This window comes from Trichosurus vulpecula, chromosome 4, assembly GCF_011100635.1.
Source record: "Trichosurus vulpecula isolate mTriVul1 chromosome 4, mTriVul1.pri, whole genome shotgun sequence".
In the NCBI taxonomy this organism is placed as follows: Eukaryota; Metazoa; Chordata; class Mammalia; order Diprotodontia; family Phalangeridae; genus Trichosurus; species Trichosurus vulpecula.
The window spans coordinates 153,347,310-153,371,604 of record NC_050576.1 but is presented as its reverse complement, the minus strand read 5'-3'; the positions used below and the strand labels follow the sequence as shown (position 1 = coordinate 153,371,604).

Here is a 24,295-nt window from a genome sequence, read left to right as displayed (position 1 = left end):
AGTACTTGTAGCACCTACCTCATTCACTTGGTCATTGAGTTCTGATGGCTCAGAGTAAGTATAAATTGAAATTGTTTCTGTTCTGGCCAGGAACCCTGAGGGTCTTCCCCTCTCAGTTTGATTTTTTTTTCTTTTTTAGTAGGCAAACTCAGCCATCTTTTGCCTCATTTCTCATCTAGTCTTAAATCACTGGATGGGTGTTGCCTCAGACAAACTGAGACTGTTAAAGACTTTAGCTTAAAAAAGCCAAGGTCTCCCACTGCATCCAGGGCCATTTCCAGTCATCCTGACCTATGTCCTGCCACTGAACTCTGACGACTCTGGAGGACAGAGTAGGGCTGATAACTCTGTACAGCTCTGCCTCACTTAGATCCAACTCACTTGCAAGTCGAGACATCAATTTCCTGATGTCAATGGTCCTCTTCGAGAATGAAGGACAAACAACAACAGCAACCACAACCTACCTCATATGGCTGTTGTAAGCACTTGGCAAACCTTAAAATACTCTATAAATAATAGCTATTATTGTTGCTCTTTTACAAAATAAAGGCTTTGGTTCAGCTTCTTGTTGTCTACAAATTAATCCAATGGAAGGCTACAGAAAAAATCTCTGGTTGGATATCTGGTCTTACCTTTTGCAATTCACTCACATACTGGGCCACCATGAAAGAAGAAAACATTGTAAAGTCTTCAGACTTTGCAGCTATGTGGCTATACATTCTTTCTACCAAGCGTGCACATTCCAAAACTATGGTCAGATCTTCTGTATTCCCTAGGAACATTAAAACATCACAAAACTGATCAGGGCAAAGTTCTGCATGTATCAGTGCATTTCTACTGTCTAATTTTATATACTCACTAATTAACACTAATGTACTTTTTAGACTAATTACCCAGCCCGCCTTCTGCTAAGAGGGTAAGAAAGAATAAAGAAAAGTAAAATGCTCAAAAGAACATGGGTTTTATTTGGAAGTGACTAATTGGGATGATGTAATAAGATTTTTGAAGACTACATATATAAGACTATGGCCTAGCTTCCTAAAGAAAAGTACAAATCTTCATTAGAAATATATTCTTTAAATGTTAGCATGTAAAGCAATGGGGCAAGGGAAGGGGAAGAAAAATGAGTATTTATAAAGCACCTACTATGTACCAAAGTTTTTTTCCCCATAAATATTATCTCATTGATCTTTACAACTACTCTGTGAGGCAGGTGCTATCTATCCATGTAATTATAGCACAAAATTTTTTTTTTACAGCTAAGGAAATTGAGGCAAACAGAGATTAAGTGACTTGTCCAGGGTCACACAACTAATACATGTCTGATGTCACACTTGAACTCAAGTTTTCCTGACTGCAGGCCCAATGCTCTATCCACTGAGTCAAAAACTGACTCTGGGAAATTACAGTTAAAAAAAATAAAACCGGTTTGTTGATTATTAGATTGACAAGATATTTTCTCTATCTTTATTTTCACAACTCTTTCTTGATGAGTTTCCCTTTTATAGACGGACAGATATCTGCCTGACTCCTAACCAGATTCTATAAAGAACCTGCTTCTATTCCTACAATCAGAGAACTGAAAGACAAGGTAGTCACCCAGTCCAACTCTTTGCAGATGTATGAATCGCTTTTACAAAATCCTGAGATGCACAAACTACTAATGCTCTCCAAAGATAAGGAGCTCTTGAAGTACTTCTTCCAGACCCCACAAAGAACGACAGGGATGACATTACAACTCATACACATGCCAGGTTTCTGTTGAGTTGTTTTCTCTCCCTACAAAAATCAAAATGACTGTAGGAGCCTTCCTGCCATTACCAAGCCCAGTCATTGCTCAAGCTGCCTGAGCCTGTTAGATGCTAGAGAGTCACATATAGCGGAGAGAAACACATGGAGTTTTCATCAAGCATGTGCATACTTTTATACTTTAATAGGTTAAATTTATATATGATTGAAAATCTACAAATGGCATTTAAAGACAAATGTATTCAACTTTAGATAAACAAATCTTTCTCCTCATGGCATGGAAGTGACCTTGAACTATAAAAATTATGTTAACAGAACACAAATTCTGGTAGGGTCTTATCAAGATAGAAAGGCTTTTTTTAAGAAAAAAAATTATTTTTATAACACAGTATAATAAAAAAAGATGATTGCACAAGAAACTGCAAAGCTACTCTGCACAACTTGCTATTCCTTTTAAATATGTAATAAAATTGTCATGTAAATTTCCTTTTTTTTCTCACCTTAAAGTTAGCTACCATTAGACACACATATGTGTGTGTATATAATATATGTGTGTGTGTGTGTGTATATACATATATATATACACACACAAAATCATGCTATACATATTTCTATTCATCAGTTCTTTCTCTGAATGCAGATAGCACCCTCCTTCATATGTCCTTTATAGTTAATTTGGGTTTTAAAATAGTCAAAACGACTTAATCACTCAAAGTTATTAAAACAATATTGCTGCTACTGTACACAGTGTTCTCTTAGTTCTGTTCATTGCATTCTTTATTATTTTGTGCAGATCTCTCCATGTTTTTCTAAGATCATCAAGCTCATCCTTTCTTATAGCACAGTAGTATCCACCACAATCACGTAACACAACTTGTTCAGCCATTCCCCAACTGATGGGCATCCTGCCAATTTCCAGTTTTCTGCTACCATGAAGAGAGCTGTTGTAAATATTTTAGAACATATAGGCTCTTTTCCTTTTTCCCTAATCATCATAGAAATGCTTTTTAAGTCCAAGTCTGGTGAAGGACTGTTTAGCTGAAATTGAAAAACCAGCCCAGCCAAGATTGGAGACTCATCACTGGAAGATTGGCCACTAGGTGGTATCTTTTGCAGCCACAGCAATTCATGAAGATCATCCCCTAAGGCAGAGAAACAATTGCTATTTGCTGTTAATGGAAGGGGAAACCGATGAATTTATAGATGCAAGAAGTGAAGCAAATAGGATAATTCCATTCCACACCTGTATAAGCTGCATTCTTATTTCAGATCCCATGACAAATTTTAGGAGTCTACATTAAATAAGAAGTAAACAGTCCTATGCTAGCAGAACTGAAGTCTACATCAGCAGTAAGAAGATTCAATTTGCCCATACACTGTTTTTATCACATTTACAATCTAAGTTATTATATATTTTTAAATTGCATTCTGAGGACTCCACATATGCACATACAGAAACACATCAACTTTATAACAAAACATCGAATGCTTCTAAAAAAATGAAAATTGGGTAGCAGTGCTAGACTTCCTAAGTATGACCAAAAATAGTTAGAAAGGATAAAGTAATTGGATAAATTATAAGTGAGAAATGAATGATAAGGGCTAGGCAAGGAGCGTGGAACTCAGAGGATATAGAATTAATGTAGGTTTTTAGGCCAACCTAATTTTGTGTAGAGTAAATATCTAAATTCCTAATGTTGTGTTTGGATATTTCTAGCAGCCTTTAGTCACAAGTTCTAATAACTCACTTATCTAACATTTCTTCTCTTAACTTCTGAAATATATCAATGTATACACATATGGCTATAATGCCAGCATCTGACATATATTAATAAGATAAATGCATACATTTGAACAAGACTCATATAGCTAAAAATTCACCCAGTACAATAATTTAGAAAAAAATTAGAAAAACTTAGAATACTAAATTGATGAATCAATGGTAATTAGACTACAGCAAAACATACGGTGAGCAAAGAGCCAAAGTCTAATACCATATCTACCATGCTACAGAATACATAACACGAAGTTGAAAACTATTAAGGAAAGCTTTTACAGTTAACTCTTCATTACCTGTGATGTCCCAAGTAATAGTTTCCTATTTCCCACAGAGACTAAAAAGATCCCAGGTTTCAAAGAGTAATACCAAGCTAGAATGGGGTCAGGAATAGTCATGGAAGAGAGTGAGTTGTTGAATGAATAAAAATGAAAAAGTGTTTGGTAACATTGATACATGTTTTCCATACCTCTTCTCTCTTCCATTGGCAGAGATAATCAACACTTAATTGTGTCAATAATTTGTTGTTTAAAATAGCATCTTAAATAATCAAAACTACCAAAATGGGAAATAGCTGGGCTCCACATAAACTTGTCAGCGTTCCTGTTAACCAAGAATTAGTCTTAGTGAGAGATACTATAGCTCCATTTAGTGACGGATCTGATGAAGTTATGATGTTTTAATGCACTATCTTATGTTGAGAATTTTCTATAAGTTACCTAGAGGGCTCAAAAAGATCTCAATCATGACACTTAGTATTTCAGTGCATTCTTTCTTGAAATCACAGAAGCATGCTTGAATTTTCCCACTTAGATATATTAAACCACAATACCTTCAAAAAAAATACCCACAGCAAGTGTACAGGCAGCAGTGGGAACCTGCCTGAGATTTCCTCTGATTTCTGGGCTACCAAACATGCTCCAGTTTAGACTCATGCTCTGGCTCCCCTTGATCCTGCCACAGGGAGGGGATGAGAGCATCCTTGACAAGTGGAGAAGTCACCGGCATTTTGGCTTCACCCTTCCTCATAGTGCCCAGACAGTACCCCTGGCTGTATCTTGGAACAGTCCCACTGGATCCTTCGAGTCCCTCAATGGATCCCCTCTACATAATTCTCCATCTATCTAAAGCTCTAGAGCAACACTGCCCTTTTTCTTCCCCAAAGCTTTCACTACTTCCCCATTCCCAAAAGCTGAAAAGTTTATTTGGTTCCTGAATTTAAGGAGTGACTCTTAGATCCAAATAAAATTTGATGAGCACTGGTTTAGATTCACCTGGGGAACTTTCCTTTTAATAATTCATACATAAAAACCCTGCTACATCTTTATACAAAACAGCATACCCAATACTATATATGTGAAATACCTTTGTCTTTCTGACGGCCTTCATGCATAACTGAAGATACCAGTCTGTAAAAACTGTTCAGAAAAGAGGGCAAGGCTTTCAGCATCACCTGCAAAATAACAGTTGAAAGACTGTAAGTCAAATAACTCATATTTGATTTCAAAGTATCTTCTAAATGAAAAGTATATGTCCACTCAAAAGTACAATGCATGTAGGAGTCAAGTGGTATTACTCCCACCTGGAATCAGAGAATTACAGAATTTTATAGTATCTTTAATTCCTAAAAGTATTTCCACTCAGGTAGGGCTGGAAGTCTTTTGTTGCCAAACTGAATATCTTAATTAATGGAAAACAAGAATAAAAACTTTGATTCTATTTTGAGTTAGAAGAGACTTTATAAAGGCACCACCTAATTCAAAAACTGTTTGACATTTTTTAATGAGGAAACTGAAGCACAGCAACGAAATAACCTTCCCAAAGTCATACAAGTAGCTAGTGGCAAAACCAAGACTATGCCTTGGGTCTCCCAACTTCGTCTTTTCACCACATCTTAATGCTCATCAAGAGAATCAGACAACTGGAATGATGACGATGTTCAACAGATTTACTATAGCAATAATGAATTTGTTCAAATAACAAATATATGAGCAATAACACACGTCATCTAAAGCAGCAAGGTACTCCTGAGGGAATGTGCCAAGAATTCAAATCACCACCACCACCATCATCTCTCAGACCCAGACTCTGAACCCAAGAGCCTTGAGAAGAACAGTGTTCCCTATACTACTAGCCCTGCTTCCAGCCTGAGTTCTACAGTCATCATTAAGGGGAGAAATCAATATGGAGAAGGTCCTACCGTCAACACCAACTGCTGACTATCTCCAACTAGCAAAGGCCAAGAGTCCTGGGAGCAGCAGCACACCCCAGACTACTGGTCCTGCTTCCAGATCAATCTCCAAAGCCAACAAACATCCTGAGAAATAATTCCCTTGGAGACGTGTGGCAATTGCTTTTGCAAATGATGTGGCCACGGCTGCTGAAAACTCAGAAGATTCTCTTCAATAAACTCCGTGGCATTGTCAAATGGTTGCATATCAGAGACTGCTAAGACACAATGGATAGTGGGCTGAGCCAGGAGTCAGGAAGACCTGAGTTCAAATCCAGCCCCAGACGCTTCATGGCTGCATGAGCCTGGGCAAATCTCTTAATCTCTGTTTCAGTTTTCTTAACTGCAAAATGGGGATTATAACAGCACCTACTCCCCAGGATTGTTGTGAGGGTCAAATGAGATAATAGCTGTCCAGTTCTTGGCATGATGCATGATAAGTTTGTTGACATTTAGTCATTTTTCAGTCATGTACGACCCTTCCTTGGGTTTTCTTGGCAGAGATGCTGGAGTGATTTGCCATTTTCTTCTCCAGCTCATTTTATAGATGAAGAAACTGAGGCAAACAGGGTGAAGTGACTAGCCCAGAGTCATACAGCTAGTAAGTGTCCAAGGCAGATTTGAATTCAGGTTTTCCTGCCTCCAGGCCCAGCACTCTATCAACACCATGCCATCTAGTCATCCCAATCTGGCACACAGTAGGTGTTTGAGAAAATGGCACTAAATATGCAGAATAAGACATGTAGTTTTGGACATGGCCAATATGGGAATTTGGTTTGTTTCACTACGCACGTTTATTACAAGCTTTCTTCCCACCCTCCACACCCTGGGGGGAAGGGAGGCAGAACGGAGAGGAAAAAATATTTGTCAACTGCAAGGATGAAAAGTAATTTTTTAAAAAAGAATGACATAGAAAAGAGGCGGTAACATCGGCTCTGCCATTTCACCCTAAAGACCATGGGGCCTTTCCATCTGACTTGCAGCTAAAGCCTGATGTGCAATATCCCCTCCCGGAATATGAGATCCTTGAGAGGAGGAACTGTCTTACTTGTCTATTGGAATTCTCAGCCTTCTTGACCTCCTTGCTGCCTCCGACACAGTCAATCTCCTTTTCCTCCTTGATGCTGTCGTCTCTGGGTTTTCAAGACACCACCCACTCTCTCCTGCTGGACCTTCTTCCAGATCACACCCTCTAACTGTAGGTGTTCTCAGGGTTCTGTCTTATGCCCTCTTCTCTTCTCCCCTACACTGCTCCCCTTGGTAATATCATCAGCTCCCACGGATTTAAGTATTTTCTCTATGTTGATGATTCCCAAATCTACTTATCCAGCCCCGCCCTCTCTCAGATAAACTCCCAGTCTTGAGTCTCCAATTGACTACTAGACATCTTGAACTGAATGTCTTGTAGATTTCTTAAATTCAGTATGTCCAAAACTAAACTCATTATCTTACCCCTAAGCTCTCTCCCCCTTCCCAAAATTTCCTTGTTACTATCAAAGCTACCATGAGCTTCCTCATCCTCCAGGCCTGTAAGTTGGGCATCATCCTCAATTCCTCAGTATCTCTCACTCCCCATATTCAATCTATGGCCATGGCCTATTGATTTCATCTTTGCGACATCTCTTAAATATGCCCCCCATTCCTCCTCAGATACTGCTGCTACCCTGGCACAGGCTCTTATCACCATACACCTGGTCTACTGCAATAGCCCTGAAGACGGATCTGCTGCCTCAAGTCTCTCTCCACTCCAATCCATCCTCCCTTCAGGTGCCAAAGTGATTGCCTAAAGTGAAGATCCAACCATGACAGCTTCCCACTCAATAAATTCCAGTGGTTCCCTATCACTTCTACAATCAAATATAAAATCCCTTGTTTAGCATTCAAAGCCTTTCACAACTCAGCCCTCCCCATACTTTTCCAGTGTTATGAAAACACATCCTCTCCCTTATGTATTCCTCATTTCTGTGACGCTGACCCCCCCCCCTCTATTCCTCAAAAACACTTTATCCCTCAGGCTGGGGCCTTTTTACTGCCAATCTCCCAGGTCTGAAATGTTCTCCCTCCTCTTCTGAGCTTTATGGCTTCTTTCAAATCCCAACTAAAATCCCACTTACTAGAAGAAGCTTGTCCCCAAACCTCTTAATCTAGTGTATTCCCTCTGTTGATTATTTCCAACTCACAGCTCCTTTGTACATAGTTGTTTGCATATTGTCTGTGATGCTGAGATGAAGAGCTTCTTATGGGAACTGACTGTCTTTTGCCTTTCTTTGTATTCCCAGTGAAAAAGGCCAAGGTCTCCCACTACATCTGGGGCCATCTCCAGTCATCCTGATTTACATCTTGCCACAGAACTCAGATGGCTCCAGAGCAGAAAGTAAGGCTGGTGACTTTGTACAGCCCTCCCTCACTTAAATCCAATTCACCTCCAAGTGATGGCATCACCTTCCTCATGTGATAGTCCTCTTCTAGAAGGAGGGACAAAGTAGTGAATAGTAAGGGCTGCCCCACTGGGGTACCCAACTGGTCAGTTCCAATTGGGCAACATAGCTCCTCCTTCCCTTCCTTTCTTTCTTCCTTCCCAGCTTCCCTCCTTTGCCTTCCCCTCCCTTCCTTTCCTTTCTTTTCCTTTCTTCCTTCCTCTCCCTCAGTCCTCACTGGGTACCATACCCTTATCTAAGGGTGCTCTGCCCAGAGGAATGTAAATTTTGATCACTGAAACTTCAAAAGATATATTAAGGTTTTCTTTCTTAAGGACCATGCCTTAAACTCAATTCACTTTGGCTCTCATGGATTGGCCAACAATAGGTCCCAGCATAAGTCTCACTTAGTGGTCATTGTTTGGACCTGATTGGCTCAGAGTTAATGGAAATAGCAATTTCTGTTTTGTCCAGAAACCTTGGGGGTCTTCCCCTCCCAGACTGATTTTTTTTTTTGGACTAGGTTAAAGAGGCCATTCTTTGTCTCACACAACCAGTGAGTAGCCTCTGCCCCTCTGCCTCCTCTCCGTGCTCCATTTCCATGGGTCAAGGCTTCCTCCTTAACTTCACGTTTACTGGCTAGATTTCTTTCTCAAAAACCAGGCCTTAAACCCAATTTACTCTGGAGCTCAGAGATTGGACAATAGGTCCCTGCCCTCCTAGCACAGAGTGAATGTAAATACCAAATAGTAATTGTTTCTCTTTGGGCCAAGAACCCTAAGGGTCTTCCCCTCCCAGTTTGATTTTTTTTTTTTGAGTTTTGATCAAAGGGGCAATCCCTTGATTAACTTCTTAAAGAGGCCTATCCACTGAATGGGTGTTACCTCACTCAAAGTGAGAACCTGAAAAGACCTTAGCCTGAAAGGACAAGGGTCTCCCAATGCATCCTGGGCCATCTCCAGTGATCCTGGTGAATATCAGGACACTGGACCCAGATGGCTCTGGAGGAGAAAATGAGGCTGGTGACCTTGCACAGTCCTCCCTCACTCAAATCAAAGTCAAGTGCAAGTTATGTTATCAGTACCTAGCCTTAATCAACGAATGGGCATTACCTCAGTCAAACAGAGCCCAAGGAAAGACCTCCCACTGCATCAGGGCCATCTCCAATCATCCTGATTTATATCTTGCCACTGGACCCAGATGGCTCCAGAGGAGAAAATGAGGCTGATGACTTGCCCAGTCCTCCCCTCACTCAAATCCAATTCACTTGCAAGGCTTGCATCACCTTCCTGATGCCATGGTCCTCTTTGAGAACAAAGGACAAACAACAACAATAACATATCCAGCACTTAGCACACTGCCTGGCACAGAGTTGGCACTTAATGACTATTTACTGACTAACTTTGTACGTTTCAAGTACTTAAATGCTTTTTCATTTATTCATTCACAATTTATCGATCTACCTATCTAGCCAGATCTCATACTACTACCTATTTTAAATTCCAGCTAAACCAGCCATTGTCTACTTCTTGCCACTCTCACTATTCAATTTTTGTAGCTTTGCCCATACCATCCCTGATGTATGGAAGAGATTTCTGCTGAAGGACCTCCATTCTCTCAAGACCCACACTCAGATGCCATCTCAGTCATGAAGTCTTTCCTGGCCCCCTCCAAATATTCTGATGAAAGTAATCCCTGACTCCTCATTTTTCTCAGAGCTGCCCTTTGGCCCTACAGCATTCTACTTTTTCTCATGATTGTCTGTATGCACATCATATCTAGACTTGTTCAACTGGATAGACTATCTACATCATTTCTAAAGCTCTTATTATCTAGCACAACGCACTGAAAGCAGAAAGTACTTAATGAATATAAAACTGAAACAAAATGAAATTCATTTGAAAACCACTTTAGCTCAGGACCATAACTCCTTCAATTCTTCCACTTTGAGTTGATTTTTTAGACCGTGTATTCTTTTCATATAAACTAAACAACATTGCAGGGAAGAGGCTTGACTACACTCTCAAAATGTTTAATAGAATGTCTTATACATACCAGTTTCATTTGTAACAGTCATGTATACTTTACTTGTCCTCAATTTTATTTCTCACTGTAAAGGCTAAAAGCCAGGATCAATTACTTCTACACTTTTATCAAGAATTCAAAGAGTATGTCTACATGAGATGCTTCAGTTATTTCTGTATCTTTTTTTTTTCCAAACTTGAGTAATTATCTAGAGGTGTCAAAAAGCTTGCTGTGGCATAATTTCATTATTTGCTAAAGTTTCTTATTAATTTTAAGTAAATATGGCATAGAGGCAGTTGGTGGCTCAATGGATAGAGAGCACTGGGCCTAGAGTCAGGAAGACCAGAGTTCAAATCCAGCCTCAGACACATGGTAGCTAACTTCTGATTGCCTAACAAAATGGATCCACTAGAGAAGGAAATGCAAATTAGTATCTTTTCCAAATGGTGTCATGAAGGCTAAGACATGACTAAAATGACAACAATAAAAAAAAAGTATGGCACATGGAAAATATTACTAGACTGGGAGTCAGGAGAAGCAAGCCCTAGTCTTGGATCTAGCCCTCTGTGACCATGTGCTAGTGACTGTATGTGTCTGGGCTCTAGTTTCCTTGTATGTAAAATGAAGAGAGTAGATTAAACGATGTTTAGTCTCTTCCAGTTCCAAAACTCTGTGATTCTAAAATAATAATGCTGGAAAAAGTATCCTGGTACTTGTTCTTTTCTTACCTTTGAGTGACACTGCAGGATGGAAAAGAGTACTTCGTGTATCCCTAGGAAGACACTACTGTATTCCTGGGGCTTCAGGTGATCCAAAGGGACTGCCAAGAGAATACTGAATGCCAGGCTGACGTGATGTGGATTTTTAATTATGCTTTCTCCTTGGCGAAGCAAAGAAGCCACTGTATCTAAAATGGGTACAACAACAGTGAGAAGCAAGGACTGGTCCTGACAAGCCTCTTTGTTTTGAAACTGAAAAGACAAGGAGAAAGAAAATAAAGAAAATAAAACTCCTTTTCAAAAAGCAAAAAATAAAAATTTAAATAGTAAGGATAAAAATAAAAACCAACATAACAAATTGGAGTAGGTTAATAGGGAATTAAGAAAAGCAGAGGAGACTGGTAAATAAACATTAAGGACCTATAACACGGACTTTGCCCTCTTTGCTATCAGCATGCATTGTGTTCATTTTGGGAATAACTTCTAAAAATGATCAGGACTAAAAAATTTATACTGTAAATTTACTGTGAAATCCATCAATGTCATTCTTTTATACCACTTGAAGAGTGTATGGTCTCCAAAGGTTTCCAGAGACAGGTAATCTTAAAGATTACACTGGTAATTCATATTCTAATGGAGATTCAACCGAAAGAGAGTGGGATAATCTAAGAAAATATATTAAATTTCTTAGTCCCCCTATTTAAATCTCCTACTATAAATGAAGAAGTACTTAATAATAATGTACTTCTTTTCATGACTGGGGTAATCTGTTCCCTTGTGTATTAAAGAACTTAAGTGGGGGCCAATGAAGGTGGTAATTCTTATTACTGCTCAATAAACTTGGGCTTGAAACTATTAATTTCAGGATCTTTGGAAGACAAGAACATTACTCATTCCCAAACTAAACCATAGTAATTTTGCTGTAAAATAAGCTGTGAACCATTATGAATCTCTTCAGGCTTCCTAAGTGTACTCAACGGTGCCAAACTATGACATTTTCGTAAGAATTTAACAATAATTCCCCATCTGAAGCATCCAAGTCCATTAAATAAATCTACTTTTTTATTACACACTAAATTGTACTAGTTCAACCACTATCAATTCCAACAACATTTTCTACAGTGGCAGAGTTCCCCAAATCCTTTCTCAGTTATTCTGAGTTGGCAGCATCAGCAGAAGACATACTGTCTCCATTTTTTGCTATACTGAGTTCACTACTCAGGCCATTTTTTTTCATGGACAGAATTGTGATTTCATTGATGTTAAGTAATTCACAATATAGAAACGCCTTCTACTGATGGCAGACCAGCAACTCATCTACAATTTACAGTTTTAGAAAGTTCCCTGGGAACCAAGAAGTTAAGTGATTAAAGGCACAGTTTCACACCAAATATCTATCTGAGATCTTCCTGACTCCAAGATCAGACTACTATACCCTTGCTGTCTATTTTTCAGGTGATTTAATGCTGCCTAATTAAGACCAAGATCTTTTGTTCTGCCTTCTTTATCTACTAATGCTATGGATTCAACCCAACATATCCTAGCAGATGGAAGTAACAGCACTTTACACAGTCAGAACGCTACATATAAACAGTAAGGATTTCCTCTTGTGGTAATGCCCTTTATATGATGGTTTCTAGGAATAAATATTATCCAAAAGACATAGGCTATATATTTTCTCTTTAGTTTTAACCCCTAGAATAAAGTAATTACAAAAGGGAAGGGCATTATCTAAGGAAGGAATTCATAACCTTTTCTGTGTCCTTTCTCAGAACAATGTTTTTAAATGTATAAAATAAAATACATAGTATTACAAAGGAAAAACAATTATATGTAAATACAGATATCAAAATATTAAAAACGAAAAACCACCAACCTAATGGACTCCCAGGTTTAAGGACTAAATAACTATGTAAAAGCACAAGATACTTACAGTTAAAGCTGAGATTATCTGAGGGCAGACCACCCAGAAAGATCTTATTTTCTCTCCATCTGAAGGGCATTTGAGCAGCAATTTGATCAATTTAATAGCTGACAAAATATCCTAAAAGGCAAAAAAGCAACAAGAAGGAAACAAATCCATCTTAAGAAGAAACATCACTAGATGGTCATTAACAGAACTCCAACATAATACTGATGTTAAAGGACATGTATGACACATAGTTTCTGTGTACTGGTGTGAACTGGTATTCTATATATTGGTGAATGAGTTGCCCTTTATATCACTAAGTAGTGACATAACCAAACATTATAACCAAAACTTTAAAAGGTCTCACTATAACAAGTGTAGTGCAGTAAGTATCCCTTTGAGGCCTACGTATATTGGTGAAGGATCCCAGGAAATAGAAGGAATAGCAAAGATCAGAGGACAAAGATCAGAAGAATCAATTTTGTCCCAAAATTTTAAGAGATTATGTCAACCATCAGTACCCTCATGTAAGCTACCATCAGTGATTGCTATCTGCAATAGAATATTCAGCAACTCCAACAAAACACTTTTCAGAAATAAAGGAAATCAGGTAACTTAAGAGGCATTCAGTGTTCCTGCTTTGGCCATTCCAACATAATAAAAATGAGAGTACTATCAAAGTTAATTTATAGATTTATGCTATACCAGTTAAACTACCAAAGGGATACTTTACAGAGCTAGACCTAATAACAGAGCTAGGCCTAATAACAAAATTCATTCGGGGAAACAAAAGATCTAAAATATCAAGTGAAACAACAAAAAAAGGTAAGAAGGGAAATAGTACAACCAGACTTTAAATTATATCATAAAGCAGCAATCATCAAACCATTCAGAAATATTTAAAAAAGGGAAAAGTAGCTCAATGAAACGTACTAAATAAGGAAGAAAGAGAAATTATTCGACATAACTTGAGTGTTTGAAAAACCTAAAAAAAAAATCTAGAAAAGAACTGCTGAGAAAATCTGAAAGTAGTCTAGCAGAAATTAGGTTTACACTTTAAACCATATTCCACAATAAATTTAAAATGGATATGTGTCCTAAACATTAAAGATGATACTATTTTAAAAAGACAAGATTATATACCTTTCACAGCTAAAAGTTCTTAATCGCACAAGAGAAAAGAGGAAATTATAAAAGATAAATATGTAATTTTGGTTTTATGAAATTAAAAAGCTTTTGCCTGAAGAAAATAATGCAACTAAGAAAAGGGAATATGTCATACTGGGAAAAAAAAGCTTTATATCTAATATCTGAGTAGTGGTCTGATATCTATCATATATAAATAACAGAAACATTTAAGACCAAAAGCTATTTCCTAAAAGACAAATGGTCACAGGACATTTATAAAGAGGTTTCAAAAGAGGAACTGCAAACTATTAACAACCGTATGAATGTTCAAAATCAGGGCTGTCCAACCTTAGGTTTTTACTGAAACAACAGACAATATATTTTGATTTGCCACTTTAGTGAGAGCTCTGTGGTAGCTAGGCTTAGTTTACTAAAGCATGTATGTAAATTTCTATGCTTGTAGGTAGGCCTCATAAATAGCACTGCGGGCCCCATGTGCATTTTGGACAGCCCTGTCTTAAATTATAAAGAGAAATGCAAGTCAAAACACTGAGGTTCCACCTCACACTCAGTAAATTGGCAAGAATGATAAAAGATGGGAATAGTCAAGGTTGGAGGGCCTGTGGAAGGAAGGGCACATTAATGCATTTTTAGTAGAGCTAGGAATTAACACCATCAGTTTGGAAAGAAATTTGGAATTATGCAAAGTAAGTAACTGAATTACTATACTTTGACCCAGAGAGTACACTAATAGGCATATGTCCCAAGGAGGTCAAGAATTTTTAAGATGGTCACATATACATTAAAATATTTACAGTAGCATTTTTTATAGTAGCAAAGAACTGGAAGTAAAGTAGATCCATCAACTGAAGAGCGGCTAAACAAATTACAGCATAGGAATACAATGGAATATTACTGTGTATTAACAATTAATGTGATAAATACAAAGAAGAATGGAAAGATGTATAAACTGATGCAGAATGAACTAAACAGAACAAGGAAATCAACATATACAACGACAACCACAAAGTGAATGGAAGCTATAATAATCAAAACTGAATGCTGGCTCCTCCAAAAAGATATAAGAAGATACTTCCCACTATTTCTTTGTAGAAGTGGGGAACCATGGGCATGGAAAACTATATATAATGTAACATTTTTTGATATGTTGGTTAGTTTGTAGAATTTTTTACTTCTTTTTTCTTTTCTTTTTTTTTTTACTCATTCATACAAGGAATGATTCTCTCTCTGGGTTGCTGGGAGAGATACCATGGGAAATGTAAGTGATGTGAAAGCAAACTGGTACTGGCCAAAAACTATTAAAAATCAGCTCAAGAAAGTAGATTAGCAGAATCCAAAAGCAATAAAACATATAGCCCAGTGTTTGATAAGTCCAAGAATGTAAACTGTTCGGGGAAGGACCCTAGGAGAACTGTTAAGAAAATCAGAAAGCAACATGTACTTTTCAGATAAGTTGTTTGGGAAGAATTCATAACTAGAAAAAGGGATAGAGATCACAAAAAATAAAATAGACAAGTTTCATTATTATCTTTCTTTTAATCAAACCTGCAATTTCATTATTGCAGGGAACTCTCAAAAACGAACTTCTTCAACCAATGAAGATCTACACTTGATCTAAAACTTAGATCTAAAAGATCTAAACTTGATCTAAATCTCAAGCGAGTTGCTTAAAGCATTGAGAAGTTAAGTGACTTGCTCAGGATAAAAGGCAGCCAACACATGTCAAAGTTTTTCCATTTGTATAAAGATCAGGTAACAAATACACACCCCAAAAAAAGACAAACAAGCCAAACACCTTAGGAACAGAGAAGAGAATCACTCACATTTATATCTGGTCTCCAAATGTTGCTGATCTCTAGTCCCTGGAGTATATGCTGCATTACCATCTGAAATTCCTCAGTGGTGCCATCAACCAGCAACTGGTTAAACAGTGCCACCATAAGAGGTTCCACATCTTCACTGACCTGTATTCTAGGATCTGTGAACAGAGAAAGAAAAATCCATCACTTGTCATGTTAATCACCCCTCCACCCAATAAACACACACAGCTAACACCCAAAGATTTCCTCTGTTTAAAAAAAAAAAAGGAAAAGAGAAAAACAAAAGATAAAGAATTTTAAATTATCTGAAAACTCACAGTATGACTTTTTTTTATACTACGTATGAGTTGGGGATATGCACCACCTTTTAAGGAATAGCTATCATTTTCTTTTGAACACAAGAACTAATTTAAGATGTTAAAATTTGGACTGAGTAGTGTCAAAATACAAAAATAATCCTAGAAACTTCACAGTGGAAGGAAACTGGAAGGTTACTAAGTCCAACTGCCCACCAAACACATGAATGAATCTACTCTAGAGTGTCCTAACAGACAGCCACTGAGCTGCATACTTCCAGTGAAGAAGAATTCTCACGAGTCAATCCACTCCATTTGTAACTGCCCTCAATGCTTTGTAAAGGACTTCCTCAGACCAAACTGAAATCAGCCTCTGGTTTATTTACAGGCTGAGGAGGCATGGAGCCATGGAAAGACCACTGACTGGGGTCCGGGGACTTATGTTGAAGTCTCACTTCTAACACTCCCTGTGTGGCTGTGGGCAAGCCACTTAACGTGTCTGAGCCTCAGTTTCCTCATCTGTAAAATGAGGGTGTTGGACTAACTAGTTTTACTGACTTCTGAGGTCCTTTCCAGCTCAGGGTCTATGTTCATATGGTCCAGCTCTTGGAGCTGCACAAGACTGTCTTTTTCAGATGACGGCCCTCCAAGTCTTTGCAGACATCGATCACATTTCAGTTCTACTCCAGGCTAAGCTTCTCCTCCTGACACGATTTCCAGGCCTACCACTTTCCTGACCACACTCCTTCTCTAGTCTGTCAATATCCCACTTAACTATGTTCCCAGAAGTAAATGAAATACTCCACATGTGATTTAAATGGCAGACAGTTCACTGGAACAATAATCTCCCTTGATCTAAACACACTAATGGAGCTTGAGATCACATTAGCTTTTTCAGCAACTGAATCAAGAGTTTTGAGTACCATCAAGTCCAGGGTACTATGAGGTTAAGGCAGAAAAAATGGCAAGGATAAGGTTCTGCATTTAACAAAGGGCAGAGTAAGCGGTACTTCAAATACTATTCTAACAGGCAATCCATTTCAGATCCCTATCATTGGCCTTAACAAATGACCAAATGTTAGCTCTATTAGAAGATGAATGTCTTTCCTAGAGTAGCTGATATAAAAGGACACAGCAAAGAGATATCAAAGCCTTTTAAATTAACTTACAACTGAACTAGAGATACAGAGAGGCTTTTGAAGACTGGGACAATACTAGTGCTATTCAGGCCACAACACTCAAACTCTGGCTTTGGTCCAGACAGTCCAGGTGGCTTCACTTTCTAGACTGCAACATTCACTTGTTAATACAGTCCTGCCTTGAACTAGAAGCAAAGCTTTGTATCCTTCAATAGATAAATCAAAAAAAGATATGTCATCTCCTCACAGGCTATGAGTTTGTCAACTAGGAGAAAGAAATCTGTACCTTTATTATAAGAGCTACATTAGATTAATGAATAGATCTGCCCCACCCTCTACCTCAAAAATCATGGACTCTAAGTGATAGTGTGAATAGCTAAACACAAGTTACTGTTTATTTGTTGTCTGTAAGTTACTTCCTATCAACAATATTAGCTATAAGATAGACTAAGTCACTACAGAACATGATGGCTAAAAATGCTAAAAATCCCTTATGAGGTTCCTCTATCCTATAAGACATGTTACTTTTTTTTTTTTAACAACACGGCAGCTCTAAAACAAAAACAAATAATAATGCTGGCATATCCTACTTAATACTTCTAATTTAGGGATTATTAACCTGGAGTTCACTAACTTTTTAAAAAAATATTTTCATAACTGAATTTCAATAATTAGTTTCCTTTGTAATTCTATGCACTTTAGTTTATGCATTTTAAAGCATTATTCTGAGAATGGGGGAAGGTCATTCTTCAGGAATAACATGAAAAATAGGTGATTGGCCAAATGATATTAAATTTTCACGACTATGATTAGATTTTGTTATAATAAGAGTTCACATTTATATAGGTTGTAGGTTTAAAAAAAACCCTTGTTTCACAAGAAGGATGCAAAGTAGATAATGCAAGCATTAACAGACCACTTTTCCAAACAAGAAAACTGAAGCTGAGAGGCTAAAACTGGCCCAGGGTCACACATTTAGTAAGAGTCAGACCCTCAAGTGGAATTGTGGTCTCCTGATCCAAACTCCAAAGTTCTCTCTACCACACAATGGTGTCTCTCTACAAAAAGGTCATTGGTCAGGGCAACCTTATACAAAGTATGCTTGTATTAAGAAACACTGGACACAGACTAGTCTTTTCTCGGAAGAGTCTGAGAAAAGAAAGAGCCATTATCACTTGGGAAGTTGAACAACTGGAACTGTTCCATCCAGTTTAATCAAGGGCGGATGGGTGGCTGGCCATTAAGAAAAAAAGAGAGTACTAGACTTCAAAATTATATGTAGTCAAATTTTAAACAAGCAAGAGTCCCAGAGGCATTTTTTTCCCAACAATTCATAGTATGCAATACAGAATTAGCTGAAGAAAAAAGCAACATACCAGCAAGTACTCTTTTTATGGAATGAAATATACTAACAAAAACTGTATCCTCGCTAGGATGCAACTCTAGAATCGAAGAGAACAGTGTCAAGAACTGCAAGGCTAACTTGAATGACTGGTCATTTGCTGCCAGACTTGGCAATTCTGTCAATATCCAAGAATAAACTTTCCTATACTGAGCAGTATGGGAAAGCAGCATGCTGTCTTTGGCTTCTGAACACACTGAGTCTCTGGCCCTGGATTGATGGTTCAGTTCAACTTCAAGGAGCGTAGTAACAGATGAAATGAAAACTGAAGGAAGGAGCCAGTCTTTGTTCTCTGAGCAATGCTGGACAAATATGCCGGTGTGGAGGATGGCTTGCTGTAATAAATCAGGTAGCCTACTTGAGAACTTCTTCTGCTCAACATAACAACTCAAAATTTGACACAACTTAGTTAGAGACACCAAAAGAAGTTGCCTGCTTGGGGAGTCTCTGTTTTCCAAGTGCTTGCCTGAGGTTGCTTCCTTGTATATCGTGCAACTTGAGAGAAACGATAAGATTTTCTCAAAATTGAGGACCAGACTCAACTTCAACTGGACAGTTACCTCAAAAAAATGTTCTAAGAAAGTCCCTATTACCTGGAGAAATTCCAACCAGCAAGGTGTGTCCACGTCAATGAGAAATCTCTTGCTTACATTAAACAGCGAAGTCAATATGACCTCAAATATATCACTAGCATACATGATCTTAAACATTAAGCGGGCATTTTTGCCCCTTTGTAAGTAATCAAGGAGCTGGTAAGAAGTCATTAGAAATTTGAGACTCCCTGTTGACAAGCAAGAGCTATCAGCTTTGGTGTTGGTTGCCATGGATAGTAACAAAAGAAAACAGTGTACATGGTGCGATGGCAAGAGAGAGTCTAGTTTTAAAACAGAAAAAAATTCCAGTAAGTCCATGATTCTCTCTAGTTGGTCTCCCTTCAAAATAATGGGGATGTCTGTCTTTGCTAATGTCAGTAAGTTCTGAGCAACTCCTTCCTTTGATTCCAAAGTTTCAGGTCTATGTTTTTCAGATTTGAGTTCCCACTGTGTTATAATTATGTGATCTTTTTCAAAAAGCCAGGGTAACTGTTGACTTAGGAGTTTCTTGTCGTTATGGTTGCCAGAAAGCAGAATCCTAGTGCATCTCTCAATTACACAGCTTAAGAAAGCAGAGTGGAGAGATTGCATTTCTGGAAAAAGGGGACTGTGAAACAAAGCTCGGGACACTTGTCCAATTGTAATAGATGATTCTTCCTCTGCTGAGCTTTCCTGGGTTTTAGTCGTGGGCAGAGTCCCAAGCAGTACACTGGCTATATAGGTCACATCATTTGAAGAGAGATAGGAAATAAGAATTGTAAGATTTGACATAATCAAGTGCCAGTGTGCAACTGGGTAAGAGGAAGCACTCAATGTCCCTATTTGCTGATTCCACATAGTTATCTCCCCTTGTTTCATGCTTTTGTTGCCAGAATGCAGAATGAAGGCAGCATCATCCCTTAAAGTCTGGAGGTCTATATCAGACTGGAAGCTCATTCGCATTAAAGTCCTTTTCATTTTCTGCATATAGAGCAGTTCTAAGCAATACCTGCTAGTAAAGGCAAAATGCTTTGTAAGTTCTTCTACCTTTTCCCACTGTTTCATATTGATGCCTGCAAGGAATGAAGAGAGGTTCAAGGTCTCGGAGGAAATGCTGGCAGCCCCTACTACAGGGACATATTGCCTGCAGTTCAAACTAAGCATAGTGTCAATTTCTGCCCATGTATAGGAGAGCAGGAGTGCGGAATCCCTGACCTTCTCTAGCCATAGATCAAGCTTTGAAGTCTGGGACTGGTAATTGCTCAGAAGGTTAAGCATAGGCTGAATGACCTCTTGAAGCATTTTCTCCATTACCCGCTGAGTGCGCTTGACAACAGGCAGTGGAGTGCCGCTATCCAAACATCTCATGCTAAACAAGATACCATGCAGCAATAAACTCAGGGACAGCAACTTGAGGGCCATGTCAGAATCACCCTTCACATAAGGCAGCACCAATGCCTGGCACTTCTCTAGCAGAAGCGACCAAGTATCCAGAATCTGATTTGGAGGCAACTCCACGAGACAATCCCGAAGCGCTACCGTCAGGTTCAAAGTCAAAACGGGTTGCCTCAGGTGGTCAGCAGCTGGCCGACAGATCACACCCAAAACTTCTTCAAATAACCGAGGCACCTGTCTGAGTTTGGCATAAGTCTGGAACAGTGCATCGATGAGGGATTCCTGAGATTTCTTGGTTCGAGGCTCAGTTACTTCTGCATCAATCCAGGCTGAAGCAACTAGGTCATCCAGATCTGGCTCCACAATCAGATGGTTCAAGGAGATCAAAGTCTTGAGACATCGGAACCATGCTGGCACAGAGGCCCGCGAATGTTTTATCAGGAGCTCAGCAAGTTGGCGATAAAACTGGAATTGGATCTCCTTGTGCCGGATCCGGTCAGCAGCCACGTTGTAGATACTGTTGTTGGCCACCAAGTTCAGGAGCTGTTCTACAACCAAAAGTTCATTAGTCCAGTCTGATAGCAAAAGGGCTTCTACCTGCTCGTCTGGCAGGCATGAAATCCTCAGACAGCCAAAAAGCTTGGGGAGCAAATGGAAACAAATGAGTTGATTTTCTTCCTTAGAGTAAGAATCCAAAAAGAGTTTATATAGTAAAGACACTGAGTTAGCCACAACAGTTACATGGAGAGATGGTTCACAGGAGCCCACATCAACCAATTTGTTGATCATGGTGTCAGTTGGTGTCAGGATATTTTTAATAGCCTCTTTCTTCTTGTCCTTTGACTGTTCTTTCAATAGGAGCTCCTCTTTGTAAGAAGACAATAATTCTGGCTGAAAGATTCCCCCTTGAATGACCAACTCAATCTGATTCCGAACTTCCCTGCTCAGGTACTGCCGCACACGGCCTTGGTCACACTGTGCCCACGTGCCAACAGAAAGCAAGTGTCTTAAGACAAGGCACGGCTGGAATAGGTGCCCAATCACTTCCCCAAACACACGGTTTGGATTGACTTGCTGACGCTGGATCAGGAGATACTGACTAAAGGCCAAGTGGAGAACCTCAAACAGCTGGGATATAAAGGTTCCTTCTGGACGTCGACATGCCAGCCAGCACAGCTTGTTTAATAATTCCAGTATCAGCTCATGCTTGGCTGTGTATATGACAGCAAGAGCGGGCGTTGAGAGAACGCCTTGGCAGCAGCTCAGCACAGCACACACATTTCTTTGGGTATCAGAAGCAGAGAACTCAGATATTCTTTCATTTATGATCTGAAGATGAAAAATAAAAATAATGATAATAATAAAACACTGGCACTGCCCCAATGGCATGGAAATACAACATGAGGATGGCATAAAGCCATCCTGATGACCACCTAACTCATTTTAAACTGGGGACTAGACTTTTTCTTCAAAATATTTTTTAAGATCACATCTAAACTAACCATAACACGGTTGTAAAACGAAAGTATAAAGCACAGGTAGGGAACTTTTTCTCATCACAATGCCCAAAAGTCACTCTAAGGAATTCTCATAAGGTAATTTGTGCTTTTGATGCTAGCAGAACTACACCCCATTTTGCATTTGTTTTGGCCAGTATGCAAAAAGATCATGCTTTGGTTCACAAAAGGGCCCTTGTCTTGCACATTCCTCAATTCTGGAAAATGAATCCATCACATCTTCCCATATCCAAATTTCAGCCAATTATCTATAAAATTCAATTAAAAATTATATAACGAAATATAGTTCCATTCCAATTTGTACCTGGAAATACTGAATAACTTTTTACACCAGGTATATAGGACCCTGAATTGGTGGGGATGGCTGAGTTAATAGGAGGCAGCAAGGTCCAAACATGACCACCATCATGCAGCTCAGCACAGGACTTCTAGGAAGCAGCTAGAGTCTGGGAAAGTAGTAATTCCTATACTCTCTGCACTTCAGAGTTCTAATCTTCATCATATATTCCATCAGCTTTGAGCTCTGATGGGGGACTGATTCATTCATTCATCTCAGGCCCTTACGAGTGTCACCCCACCGTCACTATATTAACAGACCAATTAGGCCTTTGCCAACTTCTATTTTCCTCAAGTCTTCGAATTTGATCTACTTTCCTTCTGTCTTGAGCTTCTACCATACCCTGCCCACCCACTCACAGATTTCCCTAATTACTGGCAGACAGTAGTCCAGCCTCCAGCAGAGCCCAATAACAGAAAGGACTTGGTTCTTTATGAAACAAACTAGTGGTACAGAGGAGTAGGTGGGGAATACAGTCTGACTGAATACATCTGAGAACTTCATGGATCTCGAATCACCTGAAAAGGTTCATACTGATTCTCAATGTGTCTGTCAATAGTGTACAGAGGTATCATGCTCACTATGCAGGTAGAAAAAAATGAAATATTCAAGCTTGAAGTTGAATAATGAGTCAAAAGGAAGGAAGCATGGAGGTGTGGACAAAGTACTGAGCGTGCAATCAAGAGAGCTGAGTTACAGTCCCAAATTTCATTAAATAGTTGGGTTTCTTAACAACAACTAGCATTTCCTTTAGCGCTCTGAGGTTTGCAAAATGTTTTACAATTATCTCAGTTTATCCTCACAACAACCCTGGGAGGTGGGTGCCATTATTATCCCCATTTTACAGATGAGGAAACTAAAACAGGCAGCAGTTATGTGAGCTGCCCAGTCACACAGCTAGCAAGTGTCTGAGGCTGGATCTGAGCTCAAGTCATCCTAACGTCACACCTGGCGCCCTGTGCACTAGTGACTACCTCATTCCATCTCTATGGACTTGAGCTTCCTCCTCTGTAAAATGAAGGTACTAGATGGCTAAATTTCCTTCAACTTTAACAGTCTATGAGGATCACAGTGCAGTGGGTCTTGCCCTCAGCCTTAATCTTTTACCTTCTACCTACTCTGCATCTTGTATGTATCCATTTTTTTACACCCCCATTAGAATGTAAACAACTTGTGGGCAAGGGCTGTTTTCCCCCCTCTCTGTATCCCCAAAGCTTAGCTTAGCACACTGTCTGACATTTTAAATACTTAATAAAGGCTTACTGATTGACTTTCAAACAGAAAATCATTTCGTACCACCTTGAGAAGTGAGATACTAGCAACTGGGTGCAAGGGAAAATATAAATCATTTGTGGGATAACATGAGTAAGCGAAGTTACCTTGGCTAGTGAAAAATGGAGGTTTACTGTCTTTCCATTCTTGATTAGAGTCTGTAACTTTCTGCTGTGCAGGATGCTATCCAGGTAGATCCAAAGTCTTTCAACAATGTCCTCCTTCAGTTCAAGTTTTTTCTTGTAATATGTAACCAAACTGTGTCTTGCCCAGTCAAGTAATACCTACATTTGAAGGGAGTTAATTTTGTGAAAATACTATATAGAAAAAATGATGATATGTAGTATTTATAACAAAATTTAAGAAATTTGGGGGTTATTTTAATAGATTTTTATTTAAGCTCAAATTTATCTGTCATAGAAAATCCACCTTTCATAACTCAACTTTGGCAATAAGTGCACCAAGAGATAATTACATACTTTTATTTATTTTTCTAAAAAAGTAACAATCAAAAGAAAAAATCCCTTTGAACTTTCTTCTCCTTCATTGAGAGGAAAAAATACTGCTGAA

At 38.8% G+C, this 24,295-nt stretch overlaps 1 protein-coding gene across 1 annotated transcript in view; it reads right to left on the bottom strand.

The window, feature by feature from the left end:
• URB2 (URB2 ribosome biogenesis homolog) overlaps positions 1–24,295 on the bottom strand; it is a 48,647-nt gene that overhangs the window by 20,371 nt on the left and 3,981 nt on the right. Inside the window, exons 3-9 of the mRNA XM_036753349.1 lie at positions 23,833–24,009; positions 18,607–21,928; positions 15,799–15,953; positions 12,851–12,961; positions 10,927–11,169; positions 4,892–4,979; positions 633–772 (exon numbers count right to left, since the gene is read on the bottom strand). Coding sequence (XP_036609244.1) covers positions 633–772; positions 4,892–4,979; positions 10,927–11,169; positions 12,851–12,961; positions 15,799–15,953; positions 18,607–21,928; positions 23,833–24,009 — 4,236 coding nt within the window. The remainder of the gene's footprint in view (positions 1–632; positions 773–4,891; positions 4,980–10,926; positions 11,170–12,850; positions 12,962–15,798; positions 15,954–18,606; positions 21,929–23,832; positions 24,010–24,295) is intronic.